This window comes from Elgaria multicarinata, chromosome 2 (assembly GCF_023053635.1).
Source record: "Elgaria multicarinata webbii isolate HBS135686 ecotype San Diego chromosome 2, rElgMul1.1.pri, whole genome shotgun sequence".
Lineage (NCBI taxonomy): Eukaryota > Metazoa > Chordata > Lepidosauria > Squamata > Anguidae > Elgaria > Elgaria multicarinata.
Genome location: NC_086172.1, coordinates 56929181 through 56949180, shown reverse-complemented (window position 1 = coordinate 56949180; position 20000 = coordinate 56929181). Strand labels below are relative to the sequence as shown.

Below are 20000 nucleotides of genomic sequence, written 5' to 3'. Positions count from 1 at the left end.
AAATAATTTGGTGTCTCGTTAACTGCTATAGTCAAACAGCATTCCATCAAAAATGCTACTGCTATTTTGATTGGTAGGCTGAAGACCAAACTGGACATGATCAGATCCTGGGCATCTTTTTCTTTGTTTAAAAGTAGCTGCAGAGGAGGAGGCCAATTTGGATCAGAGCTACAGGGTGGTTTACTTGCCATTCTTCTCTATTTAAATAATACTTCCTTCATTAAAAAAAGCTGTTATTAGCTCTGGAGGGGAAATAAAAGAGAGGTGTGCATCTTGTCCCAGTCTCTCTGCCCCTCCATAGGAGCATGAGGGAGGGGTCAGCAGGAGGAATTTTAATTGGGGAAATGGGACAGGTGTGGAAGGATTATCCTACCCCCCCCTCCCTCAGCGCCATAGTCCAAATCTAAATTGGTCCCACAGCTACTTTTAAGCATGGATTGTAACACTGAGAGGTCCCAAATCATGTATCTACCATTTTAGGTCTAATTTAGTCTTCAGTGAGGAATCTTTCATCTCTTGCACTGTGCAGCTCGGCTCACCTGCATGAATATTCTGGAATTTTATGTCGTGGTATACCTACAGGCTGTCTTCATGGCACCAAGTTGGCACCGCTCTGCCACCAAACCCCACGGTATCACTGGTGGTAAATAATCCCCACTGGGGAAGGCAGCCTGAGCTTCCTGGCAGCCATGAGGCCGCCGCCTTCCTCCTGGGAAACATCCCACAGCACAGCGCCTGCGCGAGGACAGACGGGGAAGAGCATTGCTGACCTCGCTCGGCCAGGAAAAGCCAGGGTAACTCCCCAACGTTTCTGCTTTGGGTCTCTGGCTCTTTGCCCTAGGATGGCTCCAAATCAGAGGCAGTGTTGTGTAACTGACGCAGCGCAGGTTTGGAGCCACCCGGGAGCAAAGATGACATTAAGACAGCCACGTACTCTCTGCATGTGCTCTTTGAGGCCTGGCTTGTGAACACCAATCTGAAGGCAAATGGGCAATGTGAAGCATGGTCAGCCAATGGTAAGAGCAGAGAACCTTTCTGTTCTTTCTTTCTCTTTCTCCCTCCCTCCCTCTTTCTTTCTCTCCCTCCCTTTCTCTTCCTCTGCTATTATATAACCCCACCTCAAACAACCCCACCTCTTTTTTCTTCCTCTTCCCACTGAACCAAGTCCATTTCCCAGCGCTGACTTTTATGCAGTGCTCTGTCATTCTTTCTTCCCTTTCTCCTAGTTTCTCACCGATCTTTGCCTCTCAACTGCTGTCAGGTGTCAAGTTTTTCCTCCACCCTCATCTCCCCCTCCCAGGCCACCAGTTTCTCTATTTCCTATACTTTAGGTTGCCTACCCTGGGTCCTGTCTAAATTAAGTCCTGATCCATTTAATGTTGCCCACATCCTGTCTTCAAGATTAATGGTTCTGGCCCAATCAGTCCTACACAGGTACAGGTCTACAAAGTTTGGCTAGCCTTGGTAGCTATGTGAACATTTTTTTTTGTTTTATTTATTATTTATTCAAACATTTGTATCCTGCCCTATATCATTGAGATCTCAGGCTATAGTGTCATGTCCTCAATCATGTGCTGAACCACAGACTCAGCACAAGATCAAGGTCTATCATTGCCCTCTTTCTCCACCCCAAGCACAGAGTAGGGATGAGGGATCATGCGAAGAGCTTCCAACTATGTACTTGGCCAGTGGAGTGGCAGAGCATAAGATTATGGCTGTTAGTGCATATTCCATATGACTTCTTACAATGAAATGACCAACAGAGAAGTTAAGACATCATTCTTTATCTTCACATCAGAAATATAAACTCCAGCCCTGAACTCCTTTTTCTCCTCTGACCATCTTTGATAGATCACCAAGTGGGATTGGCTGTTGTGACTGTATTATGCCTGTGCTATACCAATTGCACTGACTCTCAGTCCATTTCTAGGCCTATTCAAAGAGCTGGTGTTGACCTATGAAGCCCTTCATGGCTTAGGACCATGGTACTTGAAGGAGTGTCTTTCTCCATTTGTACCCTACTTTCACATGAAGTTATTCAATGGAGGGGTTCCTGCAAGTGAGGTGGGTTGCTACCTGGTGGCTCCTCGGTTGTGGAGTGCTCTCCCTAGAGAGGTTTGTCAGGCACCTTCCCAGTGCTGCAACTAATGTCCAGGGCATCACAATCCAGGTGAGCCCATATGACCACCCAAAGATTGGGATGTGATGAGCAACAAAGTCCATTCTTGCTGTCATGATGGTGTTACGATTTAAGTGAATTTAAATGTAAATTACACATGGACAAAGTATTGTTAAAAAACCAGGTTTGGCAAACAGTGTTGTTGTTCTAACGTATCAGGAATGTTAGTTGTAAGCAATGGAATGACAGCTGTGGGGGGAGAAGAGAAATGTTAGTTCTGTGTTTCACAACTGAAGTAATACATGTGGCTGTCTAAAGCCCTCCTGCCCCCACATAAGAACATTCAGTCCAGAGTCTAAAATGACCTAATTCTACTACTACACTTATTCTGATGGGTCTGTTCAGACAACATGCTAAGCCATGGTTAGGTTGCTAACGCTTTTGCAGCAAATGGTTAGTGAGCATGTTTAAACCATGAATTATGTATCCACCATGTTTAGGAACGGTTCACACAACACACTAAGCCATAATGTTAGCTCAAAGTGCTTAACCACCCTGGCTTAGCAAGAGTCATTGTCTTTTGGGTGCCAGGCAAAGATGTTTTTATTTTCCCAAGCTGTTTAAGATGCAATTTCAATCTTGCTGACCGCTCTATGTTGCTTTTACAATTTTGCGGATTCTAGATTTTTAATTTTTTTTAAAAAAATGTATTTCTATTTTAATTGTTCCATTCTTATTGGTAAACCACCCTGGGAATATAATTGAAGGGTGATATAAAATATACTTAAAATAAATAAATAACCTTTTTTATCTTTCCTTTTATAACAATCCAAATGTCTTATTTTTAAAAAAAGAAAAGAATTGTGACCTTTCTCACTCTCATTCTTTCTCTCTTTCCTTTTAAAAATTTGTCCTTAGAGGCACATGCCAGTTGCAGGGCACAGCTGACAACCAATGAAAAACAAGTTACCCTAAACAAAAAATCCAGTATCCGTTTCTGTATAAGCATCTAGGAAGCAGGAAGCAGTCAACAACATAGCTTTGAAAATCGAGAGTATCAAAATGAAGAGGAAACAGTGGAAAGTGGAAGATTACACTAATAATGTCCCCTACACTTTGTGACAAATAATAACATAAATATGATCTACAGTGAAATTTTGATTCTTCATGGAGAGTTTTTACTTTCAACCTCTAACTGCCTGCTCTGTTGCACAACCAAATACTCTGATTTTGGAAGAAAGTGTTAGGCAACATAGCCATCCTTTTGGGGGCGGGGAGAGAAAAAAAAGGCATACTTTCTGCAGATCAACTGAATTAAATAGTAGGAAAGAGGTCACCAGTGCCTTTTGCAATCTACTGTTAATGTCCCTTTTGTAAAATTAAATTATTATTCCTTGTAAAAACTATTTTATTTCTTTCTCCCTATCCTGCCATGTTCCACGGGCTCAAAAGACTCAACTCTTACCCTATTCCCCTATGTGCTCAGATGCCCTTTCTCAAACATTTGTAACTCATCCGCCAGTTTTAATTCCCTCCCTAAAGAATGCTGGAAGCTTGTATTCCCAGTATAGTTTTGTAATAGAGAGTTCAATGCCCTTGCTTTTATACTGAAGGTTCTGCTACTCAGTATGGCCGCATTTCTTCCTACGGCACCTTTGAGTGTCACTTTGTGCTCCACAAAACTTTGCCTTTCATTTTTGTCTCTGTGGGCTGCAATAAGAACATGAGGGAATTAAAACTGAACAGTCAGGGGTGGGGTGGGGGTGGAGATAGAAACACGTAACCAACATGGCTCTAGACCAACATTCCCAAATCTGATCCGCTCCAGATGTCTTGGACCACAATGCCCAGTATTCCTGAACATCGGCCATGCTGGCTGGGGCTGATGGGAGTTGAAATCCAAAACATCTGGAAGGTGACAAGTTGTGGAAGGCTGCTTTAGATATTCTATCTCAGGACTGAAAGAAGCAAATGCCTCACAGGAAGCCTATTCCCCTTCCACACTCAGGGCTTTGCTAGACCTACCAGGTGTTCCATCGTTGAGGAGTGGTGAAAGCGGATTTTCCCATTCAGCCGTGACGCCTCATGCTCCACACCTGCCTTCGATTTGTGGCGGAAGTTTGCGCTGGTTGTGCTGCTGCCGCCGCGAGCACGGTTGCGCAGCCACACCGGCCTGATTGCCGCGGCTTTTTTTTCCGCTCGCTGCACGGTTTGCGCAAGTCCGAAAGACCGCAAACTTGCGCAGCCGTCAGCGATGCCGCCGCCGGCCCCGGCAGCAGCGGCAGTGGCAGTGCCAGCTGAAGTGCTGCTGGTGCTGTTGAGGGTCAACATTGATGCGGTCACTTCCTGATGGGGGTCGTGGCGGGTGTAATATGACCCAAGGTCAATCGTCTGCATGGGCACTCTGTGCCTACATCTCCCATCATGCCTCTGAGGTGTCGGCGGCGATGACCGTCTCTGTGCCCTGTGCCCCATCCCAAGGAGCCAACCCACATCTGGCCGTAGCCATGGCAGCAGCCCACAAACAGCTCTGCCCTCTGCCAGCCTGGTACCCACACTAACAGGCAGCGTACAGCACCGCCATTATGCGGCCACGGTAGCTGCCCACCGCAAGGAGTCACCAGCCACTTTTCCATTCCTCCGTTCCTGCGCAAACTGTCACTGGGGGAATAATAAAAAAAAGCCGCTCCGCCGTGCTGCCCCAGCTGGCGGACTGCGCGCAAATGGCGGAGGCGGCTTGACCGAAGCCGCTGACCACTCCCCCTTAGCACACCTTTTCCTGCCCAGTGCGGACCGCAGTGACCTCACATTACCGCAGGACGGCAGGAAAAGGCGCACTAGAACTCACTTTTTTAAAGTCGGGAGAAAGAGGCTTCACTGCAGGATAACGGCAGATCCTCGTGAACATCATCTGGAAGCCTCGATGTGACTGCGGAAGGTAACGCGTGCTAGAGCCTCGTCTAGTAACGCCCTCAGTATCTGTTATATGCAATTGGGGGTTCATATCTACCCCCTCCATTTCACTCTACATTTTGTCCTCTCTCCCATTCTGTCCTTAAAGTTGGGTTGCTATGCGTCCTACGTTGGTTTCCTTCTACAAATAACTCCTAGATGATGATTCCTAGATTATGGGCCGGTTCAGATGATTGCAACAAAACACTGTGGCTTAAACAAGCCCGGTGGCTTGTTGTGAGCCATGTTGTGTACTAGACACGATTTGTATAATCACAGCCCAGCCATCATCATCATCATCATCATCATCATCATCATCATCATCATCTATTTATTTATTTCTTACCTGCCTCCCTTTGGATTGAGGCGGGGAACAACATTAAATACAAAAATACTATAAAATACAGTAAAATACATAAAACTGATTAAAAATATATAAAAACTAATACGTTATGAAAATAAAAGCCAGGCATCTTAAAATTCGACTAGGTAGGCCTTCCGGAAGAGATCGGTCATGACTTATTGTGTTGTCTGAACTAGGGCAGCATGGCTTGTTGGAGGGTTAAACCACCCTCAAATAATCCATGAGCTGTTGTAGGATTACTGGAGGATTGTTTAAGCTTCCAACAAGTCATGCTGCCTAGGTTATGACAGAATAAGCTGCAGCCAGGCAGTGATTTTGCAAATTGTGCCAGGGTAGACACCGTGTCTACCCTGGCACAATTGTGGTAGATACCGTGTCTCACAACAAGCCACTGTGGCTTGTGGTGATTATGCAAACTAGGTCAGATAGACTGCTGCTCCTGGTGGAGGGTTGGGGAAAGGAGAAGAAGAAAGCAGCTAAGGGAAGAAGCATTGCTCATAGATGTGTGTTTGTAGTTGGAAGCACATGTATGTTACAATTAAATGCAAAGTGGTGCATAACTTTAAAATGTCCAGGAGCCACTATTATTGGCTAAACTTCTCTTGCTCTCCCTTTCAAATGCACATTTACCCAAGATATGTCTGAAGGCACATGATGCAGCCATCTTGCTGAGGCTAAGCAAGTCTGGGTTTGGCCAGTGCCTACTGTAGATGGGAGACTGGCTGGGAATCCGATGTACACTGCCTTGAGTTTCATCATGAAAGAAAGACAGGGTATTAATCATCAACAATCATCATCTTTTGGTTTAGCTATGGCACCATGAAATTGACAAAGACATCAGACCATAAATCAGGAAGCTGCCCGGTCCAGCTTGTCTGCCAAGGAACCTCTCTGAAACCTCTGTGTGTGCTGCTGTGGATTCTTGGGCAAGTTCTAGGAAACACAGGCCGGATCTACACTACTGCTTTAAAGCGCTTTATAACAGTTATAAAGCGCTTTAACTGCTTTAAAGCACTTTAAAACTGTTATAAAGCGCTTTAAAGCAATAGTGTAGATCCAGCCACAGTCTGATAATACAAGCCAGAATGGAGAAACTGGCCTCCCCATCACTTCATGTGAACTGAGTGCATCCCAGAATGCATCCAAAAGGCATCCCTGCTCCTCTCCAGCTGCATAATGCCCAGGGTAAGTGCCCAAGTAAGTGATGGCCAAATTGTTTTTCAGGAAAGCTTCTTTGCCATTCCTGATATGCTAATTGAGGAACCATTTATAAGCTTCTGAAAAACTTCAAGGTTACAAAACAAACACTAACCTTGTTACACATTACATGTTTCTGGCCAGGATGGCTATCAATGACATTAGTCTGGAGAAAGCAGAATGAAAGCTTTCTTATTTTCTTTCTGCTTCTCAAGCATTTCTTGATAGAAAGACTATCAGGGGTGTGTGTGTCAGTCAGAGAAAGAGAGAGGGGTGTGGTTCACATGTAACAAGAAGCCACCATGTGGCTTCTTTCCCCATGAAGCTTCTCGTTGTGGTGGCTGCCATTTTGAATATTTGACTCATGGCAGGGGCATGCCATAGCTTGTTATTATGTGTGAACCCAGCAAGGTTGGGTTGTTGGGATGGTTGACAAGCCACCCAGAACCCATGTGCTGTTATAAGGTTGTGGGTGGCTTGTTAACTACCCCAAAAACACCACCATCACATAAGACAAGCTGCAGAGTGCCCCTGCCACATCTCAAATATTAAAAAAAAAAAAGGCCAACGCAACAAGAGGCCCCATGGGGAAATTCACTCACAGTGGCTTCTTGTTATGTGTGAACTAGATCAGAGAAAAGGTAGTATCTTTTGCTGCCTTATTGACATATCCATGCTCAGTTCTGTTGGGCGAGAGAATAGGTTGAATCAAGTCCCAGCACACCCCACCTCTTCTACTAGAGTGTCTTGTTACCACTTAATTGAAATGTATATGCTGGGATTCCAGTTAGACAGTACTGGATGAGGTGCACATTTGTCTTACAATTATAATTCAGTTCCCTGTATATCATCTTTTCTCAACCTGGTGCCTTCCAGATGTTTTGGATTCCAACTCCCATCAGAATCAGCCAGCATGACCAATGGTCCAGAATCCAGGGAGTTGTAGTCCAAAACGTCTGGATAGCACCAGGTTGGGGAAAGCTGTTCTGCATTCTTGCTTCTTTACTTACACCAACGATGAAAGTTAACTGCTACATGAGAAATACAATCAAAAGAGAGAGCCCTTCAATAACCTTTACTGATGTGAAGGAAACCTTTGGATTGAATACCAAGAAGTCTTATTTGGTAGAATCAGAAGATGACAGATGATCAAGAACTGTATGTAGAACTGAAGCAAGATATATATGAGAGCAATACAAAGCTCAGATGTAGTAGAATAGAATCACCTGAAGTGAGAAAACGCACCAGGGATCCACAGTTAGCATGCCTGATTTGCTTATTGCTTTGATGACCTATTCTTCAGAATGAGGGTATTTTCCCTGCCAGTTCCCGCTAAAGTGCCAAACCAAAAGTATGAACTGAGATCTCTATGTAATAAGTCATTCTGTGGTGTTGAAAAAGATACACCAGTAACACACTTCAGTGGTGCAGATTACTTCACTGTTAGCAGTGCATTTGGCAGGAAACCTTGATGGGATTGATCAGATGTCATGTGCCTTAAGGGACATTAGATGTGCAGAATGAACTTATCTGATCCCTGAAAATGTCCCATGTAAGTGTGGTAATGAACTTGAAGAAATAGCCAAAAAAAGCAGTAACTGAAATGTGAACACTAACAAGGCTGTTATGATTAACCAAAAGGCATGGTTTTTTTAAACAGTGCATACGATGGAAATGAAGATAATTCTATATCCACAATCTATGGTTTCTTTTTTGTTTTCATGATGTATTTTCTGTTTTGTTTGTTGATATTCACCATAAAAAATTTAAAAGGAAATAAAAGAAATAATACAATAAAGATTGATTTATTAGATCAAATATAACATTTTTTTAATTTGCATAATTTATTCCACTTGAAAACTTTAGATGAATAAATTGGGGGATTGACTTATAGTAAACAAGTGTTCCAGAAATATTGTTTTGTGTCAGATTAACCAGGTGACAGGTCACCAGTTCATCAACAAAGAATCTAATGTTAATTTCTGCTTTGGTTACTTAATATGCGTACAGAAACAAATTTAGTGTTTTTACACGAGTGATTTTACACACAGCTCCCACAATACCATTTAGCTTCTCCTAATTTTTAGATCACCCTATGGAAATGATATCCTAAATTACGTTTATCGAGGTTGTGACCCTGTTCAGATGACATGCTAATCCACAGTGGTTAAGCATTTCGAGCTAAACATTATGGCTTAGCATGTTGTGTGAACCATTCCTAAACATGGTGGCTAAATCACCATGGTTTAAGTACACTCACTAACCATTTGCTGCAAAAGAGCTAGCTTAAGGTGTTATGTGAACAGGCCCAATCTCTCTCTCTCTCTCTCTCTCTCTCTCTCTCTCTCTCTCTCTCTCTCTCACACACACACACACACACACACACACACACACACACCCCAAAACTGTTAGAGAGAGTGACAACAGCAGTAAAAAAAAGCAGTAGCTCTTATTTTGTTGGTTTGGGGACTACAAAGCTTTGGAGTAACACACAAAAGTATTCTCAGGCGAAAGTTTGCATAGTATTTGCCAACAGAAGTGGATCCAATAAAAGATCTCGTTTTACCTATTTGGTTAGATTTAGAGAGCAGAGGTTATTAACATGTGGGCTTTCAGGGGGAAGGGTGTTGCTTTGGGATTTTACTGCCACTAAACCATGCAACATGCTTGGAGCCCTGTGTTCTGATAGACATCAACATTTAGTAATACTTGGCTTCACTTTGTAACGAACAATGCACCTAAGGCTTACCCAGAACACACGCTCTTGTGGCTTATTGCTTAAGTTGATTGCCTTTTTGTAGCAAGCATAATTCTGTCTCCCTTTTGCCTCTAACTTTATAACTTGGCAAGGGTACTGCATATAATTGACAAACTAAGGCAGCAATGCATTTGACTGTTTTAGATTATATTATTAATGAGCTTGTGGCAAAAGCACAGAAAGAGAGAGAGAAGGTAACCAAACCCCCCGACTATCTTATTGATCCTATTTGTGTGGTTTTATTTTAGACAGCAGGAAGAAAGAATACTAGTTTTTCTAACGGCCAAAGTGTAGGAAGAGTGAAATAATCTTGTTTGCTTTCCAACTTTTGTGTTTGTTTACCAGAACATCACTTGATTTTGAACTTTAAATAACTAATTGCAGTAGAAAAGATTTTGAAAGAGTCAGAAGAAAAAAGCTGCGTTCCAACTGTAGGGCGGTCTGTCAGGGCCACGGCCAAACTGATAGTGAGGGGTACTCCAAACCGTATACTTTGCACCATAGTTTAGAAGTCAACCTCTCCAGTCTTTCCTGGTTTTCACACCTAATTCAAATTGTGCTTAGGAAATGAACAGAAGACCTGAAGACTGAACCATGAGCCTGCCAAAGAGCAAACCTATTTGAAGATGGTAAGTGTGAAATGTGCGCATTATATATTTATATGAGGAAGGATTAGACAAAAACTATGAGTCAGGAATAGTACAGGTTGAATACAATGGACCGGGTTAGAAATGCACGAGGAATGCAGACAGATGTGCGGTGGTTTTCCCACTTTTATATTGGTGGAGACAAGGGAAAACACAAAAGCAAACAAGAGTATTGTTTTTTTATGCACGTTGGTCAACAGAAAAAAAAATGCTGCTCTTTCTTCCTGCAGCAAAACAATAATAAAAAACAGGATACATATAAAAAAACCATGATAAATGAGGTTGGGAGAGTAGTTTTTAGGAAACAGAATAATAGGATTTGGAGGGGGGAGAGGATGGAATTTAGAAATTAGATTGAGAAGCCTTTGGGATTGGGAATTGTTTTCATTTGTATAAAATCAAATTTTAAAACACCCTTCAACTAACTGCTTCAAAGAGGCAACTTAAGCCCATTTTGGAAATCGAGAAAAAGTTTAGAGCTGATGGTTTTGGTGTCTGGCCCATAAATGTGGAACTTCTTTCCCTAGGAGATAAAATGGAAGCATCTTTCACAAACATTACTTAGATAACATTTTAAAAAAATGTGGGTTCATTTTACATGACATGGGTTGGACTTCCAGCAGTCAGTAGATGGAGAAGAAACAGGATCAGCATTCTGTTAGCTTCGTGCATTTTGCTAACAGTAACCATTTTTAAAGTTTCTATGAATTGCCAAGAAATTTTGCCTAAAAATTAAAATATATAAATATAAGCAAGCAAAGGCTGTTCATTTGGAGAGCAGAGGAGGGTTTGTCCATGCATTGCAGAAACTCAGTGTTAGCACAGATGATGTGAGCCACCGAGAACTGAATCATTCCTTATTGTTATTTTCCTTTGCTATCTTTTTATCTTGGTTTGATGGCATATTAATTTTGCAAGCTGTTTCTGATTTTATGGCTTGGATCCAAAGGTGTCTTGAACAAGCAGAAAAGCACCTGTACTTGTGCAAGGCAAGCATTCCTCCATTTTGCCAGTTCTGCTGCAGCCCACTGTGTCCCACTCCATGCAGCTCCAGAGGGTCACTCAGCCCTCAGAAATGGCTTTTGGGATGAGGACACAGGGGCTGCAGTGTAGCTAAGGAGAAAGGAAAGCCCTGATCCACTCATGCTTCTCTGGATACTACCATATGAATGTGGGGGTATTGTTGTTATTCAAATACTCCTCCTCCTCCTCCTCCTCCTCCTCCTCCTCCTCAAAAGGCATTATTGTCATTGTAAAAGAAGTTAGCAAATAAATGAATAAATAAATAAATCTGCATGTTTTAGCCCTTCATGTCCATAGTTGCATCCTAGGTTCCATTTCTTGAACACACTAAAAAGTGTCAAAGAGATAGAACTCAGGAAGTGGCATCTCTGCAAATGATAAAAGACACCAGAATGGTAAAGAACAGAAGGAAACGATTTATTCATGTGCTAGTGTGATCCCACATTAACAGAGTTCATGAAGTGAGTACATTTCTTTCCTATATCAAGGTTTTGAATCAGGGGTTGAAGCGGAACCCCTCCAACAATATTCATTTCCCCCTATCCAGGGCCATTCACTGCTGCCACTATACTATGAGCAATTAATACTTGCATTCAACAGGAATTATTAACATGCTGCCCAAAGTGATGTGATAAACTACTTCATGTCTGTGGCAGTAACTCTGCCCATAAATAATTCAGCAAGGAGTACGTTCTACAAAGGAGACACTTGTAGCAAATGAAGTATTTTACTTATTGGGAATTGCACAATGACCATCTCTTCTTCCTGAATTCTGGTTTGGAAACTCTACCCTTTAAATATCAATAGATGTCCTGCACATGCTGGTTTTTAAACTCTCCCCAGAACGTTTTACGTGCAAAAGCCGCAGATTCACAGCCATGAAAAGGCAAGCCGTGTAAAACAAAACTGTTTAACTGCACTTGAAGAAAAAGTGAATGTCAAGGTAAAAATTTAAGGATTGTTTTTCTCTTTGAAGCCTCCCATGTATAGCTATGCAATAGTATTGACTCAAGAAGTAATGTTGAGCACTGGAAGTGTTCAGTCAGCATTTTAAACTATTATGAGCTACCTTCTGAACCATTGCCAAGTTAATAGACAATGAAAGATAATGAGCTTGAAATTGGGTGTTAAATTGCATTTTTGGTTCTCTCCTTTTTTCTTGAGGTTTAACCATTTCCTGCAGAAACAACATTCTCTTTTGGTCTGCCCTTATGTAAATGTCCACTTTTAGGTCACAGAAAAAACTGCATGCACACAGAGCAAAATTACCTCATTCTCTTGTACAGATGTGCTGCATTGGGAAAGAAAGTACAGAAGATATATCTGAAGGAGGAGCCAGAAATACTTCTTAGCAAGGGAGGCAGCATTATATTGCTCCTTTACCCTAGAAAGCATTCCTAGCGAACGTGTCCTCAACTGTATTGTCAGGAATGTGCTTATCAGTAGCATTACCAACTATCTTACTGGCTCACTTGATATTAGCATCCTAGAATGAGTGCATCACTTATTTTTTTCAGGGTAAAATTTACCACTATGTTCTCTTGGGCAAGCCCCATAAAAAAGAATGGGAGCTGTCCAAGATCATGGCAAAGTGTAAGGAACTTTTCGTGAGCACAACTAATACCAGACTTAGTTCCCATTTAAACCAATCAACCTTGTGCTAGAGAACATCTTTGTAGACTGCACCCATATTTGCTTATATTTATTTCCACTCCATTCTAGGAGCCAGTCTGTTTTAAAAAAAGGAATAATCTATAGTAATAAAAGAGGATGTATGTTTATCTATCCATCACACCATAGTATCAAGACCATGAAACCTAGGGCATGTCTACACCAGCCCTATGTCCCAGGGTAGTCCCTAGATTGTCCCTGTGTGGCCACATGATACACAGGGGATCCCAGGGAGAACCCAAGATGAGCAAGGACTTTCCCCAGGATATAGGGAACCACGGAAAACCTGACTTTTCTGCAGTCCTGGGACCATCCCGCGGAGTGTGGGCCATGTGGCTGCTGCTCCCAGGTCCTACTGTCATCCCCACATGTAGCGGGGGACCGTAAAGTGGGCACGGAGCTGCACGGGGGCAGTCCATGCCCATCGAGGGTGAGGTGGGGTTGGAGGTTTTAATTATTATTTTTACCTTTTTGTGGAGGAGTGCAACTGTGCTCCTTCTCCCTCATTGGAAAAAAACGGCGGCTGCAATGTCCTTCTGGGATATCACACGGCCATCTAGACACTGGGAGACGATCCTGGAAGTGGGAAAGCCCAAGATCCTTCCCCTCACCATCCTGGATAGCTGGTAGGTGTAGACATGCCCCTAGACACCTGAAACTTCACATGCATACTAAGGGGATCCTAGAGATGTGCACTTCAGGGTTATTTTCTTTTAAAAACACATTAATTTAAAGTAATTTAAATGTTCCCATGTGTTTGAATCCTGTAGTAACATCTTCAGACACTAGGGGAAGACTTACCTAATCAGCACATAGCTTTGCATTCTATACAGTTTGTAGCCACCGGAGATTAGTAGTCAAGATACAGAGTTATATGCTTACCACCTCCCCACTGATGTGGGACAGCCCTCATCAGGGGAATGGAGTGAATAGACCCCTCCAGCAGGGGGCTATAGGGATACATCATGGCACGGACCATGCCTAGGACTCAGAGGGGAGTGCATAATGTTTCTGACTCTGACAGCTACGCATGTTTCTTTGAAGGCTTTGCTGTATCAAAGTAAGGACCTTTCCAATCTGTGCAAACCCGGGTCTGTATAGTAGTATCAAATATTGGAAGGGTGCAATGGAAGATGTAGCATATATTCCCTAAACTGTTAACATCAACCTACCTAATTGTAATAGCAGGTCTTCTATGGCACTCAGCAGATACTCAAGCTCAGCTTCAACAGGGGGGGGAGGGGAAGAGCCATTTCAATGATGCAGCTGTCAATAACGCTGCTTGATATGGCCTTGTCATTTTGAGTTGGTGTATGGCCCTCCACCATTATTGACAAAGTGCTATATTGGGGATTATAATTGGACATCAGGAAGGAGGCGGACTCCACAGGTTAGACATCAAAACTATCATTTTGAATTACACCTAAAGGTCATCAAGAGCCAGCAGGCCTGGCTCGATACATGTTGCTACCTGAGGCAAAGTTAGTGACCCCTCCCATCCATGTACAGAAGCTGACAAACTTCCAGTTGAATTTTCCTTCAGTGTTGGTCTTCCCCCATACTAGAGGGGGAAACTAGCTTAAGGGTGGACAGAACAGGCCACATGATGCATACACACCTCTGTCCTCGAACTTCTTGCTATGGCTCCCTATCCCTCAGCAACTGCTGCCTGAAGTGGCCGCCACAGTTTGTCTAACGGCAGGGCCAGCCCCGAAAGTCAGTGCAGACATAAAGCATCATTGGAAGGTCTTCCTAGTGGGTGCATTCTCCCTCACCACCACTGCAGGATGGAGGTGAGAGCTACTACCCCTGCCAACAGTGTACAATCTTCAAACCAAAAACAAAATATATCTGGGCAATGGCATTTCAAGCTTATCGTAAGTTTCCCATTCATATAAGGGCAGTGAAAGTTCATAATCACTGTATATGATGGTTATCAAGAGAAGATGTCCCAAAAATGTTTCAAAGCTAGGAACTTTTGTGACCGGAGGAGGTCAGATCCCAATAACAACAACAGGTACCCCCAGAATCTTCAGTTCACACAACCCTATCTACTATTTTAAGGCAGAGCTAACAATATGGCACGTGCGAGGTTGCTGAGAAAAGCAGCAGTTCTATGTCTCTTCCTCCTTTCCCTACTGGAAGTTCAGCAACACAAAAGAGGTGATGTAATGTCATTGCATGCAGAGTTCTCCTGTCCTTATTCCTCTTCATTGGCTAGCACTTCTGACAACAGGAAAATTCACAACTCTATTACGCCATTTTGTAACTCATTGTATATTACCAATTGTTACAGGGAGAGAGAAAACGAGGAGACATGGGGTTGCTGTTTTGCAGGGGTCATGTTATATGATTGTCATCTCTTTCCATACGATGAAAAAATGACTCTTAAATGTAAGGCACAAAAATTGATACATACACAGAAATTTGTTTGGTACTGAACTTTTTTTCCTACTTCTTTCAATACATTAATGTTGTAAAGGGTTAAGTATTTTTTTTAATTATCGAAATAACCTAAAACAGAGGGAAAAGAGAAAAACAGGACTCAACCTGGTCAGTCACCTGAAAGCGTTGACCAATGGAGATTAAATTAAGACAGGAAGGTAAGCTTATCCTTATTAGTATAATTGTAGGATCTCTCCTTTTTTTACCTTCCTTTTAAACTAATGAATTAAATTAATCCAGGTTCATTTTTATAAGCCTCTTGGGTCCAAACGTAGAGGACAGTCATTTTAGAAAACAATAAATTTTAAAAAAAAGCATGTAGCATGCATTAAGTGCACGTATTTCATAAGACCTTAGGTTAATACAACTGGCATCTAGTGTAATTAATCCTTGTTAGTGTAACAACTAATATCCCTCCCTAGCATGTTTCCTTTAAACATTAGGTTGTTAATTAAATGTTTTCTGGTTTTCTCTTCTTTTGGGGAGGGGGGGAATAGGAGTAGGTCTTTTTTTTCTGTCTGCATTCTTCAATATAGCAGAATTCCATGTAATACTTATTCTGAATAAATACCTTATAGAGATGTTTCCTAACAATATCTGGTCTCTTGCAGAAATTCTGAAGCCTTTTAAAAAGCTGTTCAGGTGTAGAATACAGATATTCAGCTGCAGGAAAAACAGATACATTTTTAATGAAACAAAAACCTCAAAGCACACACTCGATATTAGTCACTTTACTAATTAAAAATGCATATTGCTCTGTGCCGCCTCGTGTTTTACATTATTTAAGCATGATTTTATAAGGTTACCTCAGCTCACAAGGATGTTTAATGCTAAATAAGACTGTGTAGTTGTGCTGTTTAGACATCTCCTTTGGGTGATTAAAATACATTATTCTAATGTAACACAATGCATATGTGAGACATTTAGTGATGAGATTTTTCAAAGAACTGCTACTACATTAGTGTGTATCCTGTAGCGGGGTTGCATATTATTAAGTATTAAATTGTTTAAATAATTTGGTATGATTTTTCAGGCCTAAATTTTTCTCTCCGAATATCATTATAAAAAATCTGCAAGCTATCGCAGCCGAAGCGACCTTTTTTTAAAAAAATAAAATCTATCATTATAGACTGTGTATACTAACAATGAAGAATGCTATTTCAAAACTTGCTTTTGTGTTATCTTGAAAGAACAGATGGTAAATATAAACTTCGTCTAATGTATTAAAACACATTAAAAAATTCCTTAGCGCTAACATGGTAGCTTGCCAAATAAACAATTGCTCTTGCTTAAGTTTATTCTCAAACTTTGTATTTTAGAATTAATTATAAATTAAAACCTCTACAGAAAAGAAAAGGCATAGGCAAGAAACTACCTGGAAATATTTCTGGATAGACCAAAGCTTTGGGGCAGAGTGGATAGCAACCACAGTACACAGCTTCAATCCTGAAAGGGGGAAAATGTAGATTATGTACTATTATTACATTATTGAGCCCCAAAGCATATTTTGGGCCAACAGCACAGAAGTTGGCTACAACATCGTATTCCCTGTACATCAGCGTAATCTTCTTAAATGCCAAAGTTGCTCTTTTTAAAAGATAATTTTATTGATCACATGAATTACATAGAACAGAACAGCAAGCATATGTTTTGTTCACTGAATAAATCAAGGCACAGCTCTCCATTTTAAAAAAACCAGAAACAAAAACAAAAATGCTCAACACGTTTTTATAATCAGCAGATAGGCACATGATAAAGGAAGGAGGCTTTTCTTCACAGCAAATGAGGAGAAATGGGGAACCCACAATACTGATTCCTCACCCACACACTCTTCAAAATCCTGTCACCCACAAATAGTAGTGAACTGACATAAGAGAACAATCGCTGTAACTTAGCAGCCCGTTTTACACATCAGGATCAATGAGACTTTGACACACGCAACTGTGTATGGAAATGCAGCCACTGGTTGTGGCTCAGTGAGGGAAGGACCCACGCACCCTAGCACGCGTGAGGACTTGGGGTTAGGTTACAGGCATAACAGCCCTTGGCCTGGACTCCCCAGGAAAGTCTCCCCAGGAGAACTTTTTAAACTTCAAAAGTGCTTTGGATGTGGTGTGTACCTGCCGTGAACAGGTAAATGACTAAAAAGCTCCCGTGCAAGTATTGACTTGGCATGGGCGTGCATATACTCCTTAGCTACAGCCATTATCTTTATGGAAAGAAATTCAGTGACTCTTTTCAAACACTGCATAAGAGAATCTGACAACGCATAATAGATTGAACCCACTTCGCTATATGCATATATACTTTTAATTACTAATTATAACCTAACCTTTACTTACTAATATATTATCCAAGGAGTCTGATGCTAAAAAAAGTGATTTGCAGTGGGGCATGCTTGAACCACACTTTACAACCACCTCCCCCAAAAACAATCAATCAAAGTATTTTGTTAATATTTGCATGCAGTCATAAGACTCAGTTACAACGGGATTGTTTTTGCTTTGTTTGCCCCTCTAGCGTAATGACCATTAATCTGACATATAATAAACTTTAAAGATAAAACGGTAAATTCCGTTGGCCAGAATTTATTCAGTGAAGTTGAAACCCTTTTTTATGATATGTTTATTTTACGAGACTCTTTAAATTGCATCCAACAAATCGGAGAACTTTTTTTTGTGTTGTAACTTCAAGGTTTGTCTCTCCTCCAGGAAACCTGATAACAGTGTCAGTATTTATGTACGCCGCCTTGGGTTCCTTGGAGGAAAAAAGGCAGGATATAAATTCAATAAATAATAATAACAACAATAAACGAAAAGCAATATATTTCCAGGTTTTGTTTCCAGCCTTTTCATTTCAGTCTCGGAAAATTTATTTGTCATTGACTGCAATTTAGCTGCTCACATTTTCATTTAAAATGGAAGATGACCATCACAATAAAATTCTAAATACAAAGAGCTTCCAAGATTCTAGGTTGTATCCGGTTTGTCACTCTGCTAATGGAATTCTCTTTGATCCAGTGGAGGCTTATTTCAGTCAAATGAGGAGGAAGGCCCCCTCCCCACTTGCAGCCACCCCATAACTTTTCCCGGGGATTGGGTAACCATTTGGAACAATGAGCTCCATCAGACGCGGGGGGGGGGGGGAGAATCACATTTGCCAACCATCGATTCTCCACCTCCGCTTTTGTTGCTTGATACTTCATCTTTCTCTCAGGAAGTAAAAAAGTGCACATGGTCCATTCAGGGACCGTCTTTATTGTGCCTCTTCTCCTGCAGACAGCAGAAGATATTTATTTATTTATTTACTACATTTTTATACTGCCCAATAGCCGAAGCTCTCTGGGCAATTCACAAAAATTAAAACCATAAAATGCATAATAAAACAACCAACAGTCTAGCGGCAACTTCTGTCTTTAAAAATAATACGGATTTACTGGGGGGCTTTTTTTGTCACTCGAAGAAGGCTAGAAGGGGCGGGAGGTGCATGAGAGGCAGATAACATTGTGGGAGGGCCCTGCAAAAATCTGTGAGTGCCCAGTAATGAGCGTGCAATAAAACGCTTGTCTGATGACGCCCAATGTGAGAGGTAGTGTTGTTGTTGTTGGGGATGGGGAAATTGGGTGCCCCAAAATTGCCTCCCTACTTGTTGCACTAATGGAAGCCTCTGCTGGATCAAAGAGTATGTCATTAGTGTGGTGACAACAATTGAACACAACCCTATTTCATCAAATGCAATGAACACAAACCAGCTCACTTGCACTCAGGATCCAAGTGCAGAGGGAAGGATTCAGTGGGAATATGGCAGCTATGCCCCAACCACCCATCCCCCACCCCAATAAAAAAGCTCCTGATGCTGCCTGTGCACATACCCATGCAGGTATATGGTAGAATGTGGTAAGTAGGGTTCCATGAATCCTATAAATGTGGTCTCCATCTATGGTGCATTGGATCACGCCCCATATGTCTGTTAAAGGCAAAAGTCACCTCTATGTATTGAAGCTTGGTAAACTTGTTAATTACTGTTGTGGCATATGTCAAAGAGTAGAGAATTTAAGAAATACCTTTCATTGCCAAAAAAAAAAGGGGGGGAGTGACTGTGGAGATTTTAATAATAACTCAGATCGTGAAATTATGTAAAAGCAAGTGACTTTCAATTAATTTCCTTCTCCTGAAACAGAACAGCAGGACAAGCTGCAGCTAGAGTCATCATTAAAGTACTGTAGCATCTCCTTCCGAAGGACTCTTTCTGTGTCACAAATTAGTAAGACTAGGAACCAATATTTATGCAATTTGACAGATAAAATATAGGATTTGGAATTAATCCTTTTATGTGAAAATGACTTTACATGCTGATGTGAAAAGAAACAATTACTGTCAATATATTCCCAAAAGAGTTAGGAAGAACAAACCATGAAGAACAGACCTGGTAGAAACTATCAGAAGGAGGGCCTTTTCTGCTGTGGCACCCTGGCTGTAGAATGAGCTCCCCAGAGAAATTTGTCTGGCACCTGCATTATATTCTTTCCCTCACCAGGTGAAGACCTTTTCACTTTCCCAGTATTTTAACATTTTACCATCCAAGTCTTTTAACTCGGCTATTTTAAATCTGCATTTTAAATCTGTATTTTAGATCTCTTCATTTCTGCTCGGTTTTATTCTGGTTGCACTTTTGTATTGTGGTTTTATCTTGTGGTTTAAATTATATACTTAAGGTGTATTTTATAGTTTTATTTTTTCTGAACCACTCAGAAAGCTTCAGTTATTTGGTGGTATAGAAATACTGTAAATAACAACAACAACAATGTATATTATAAAAGTCATT

The 20000-nt window shown here is 41.4% G+C and overlaps 1 protein-coding gene across 1 annotated transcript in view; it reads right to left on the bottom strand.

Moving 5' to 3' along the window:
- The window catches only part of GTDC1 (glycosyltransferase like domain containing 1), a 240768-nt gene that overhangs the window by 1177 nt on the left and 219591 nt on the right, over nt 1-20000 (bottom strand). The window contains exons 10-11 of the mRNA XM_063116581.1: nt 16552-16622; nt 15748-15839 (exon numbers count right to left, since the gene is read on the bottom strand). Coding sequence (XP_062972651.1) covers nt 15748-15839; nt 16552-16622 — 163 coding nt within the window. The remainder of the gene's footprint in view (nt 1-15747; nt 15840-16551; nt 16623-20000) is intronic.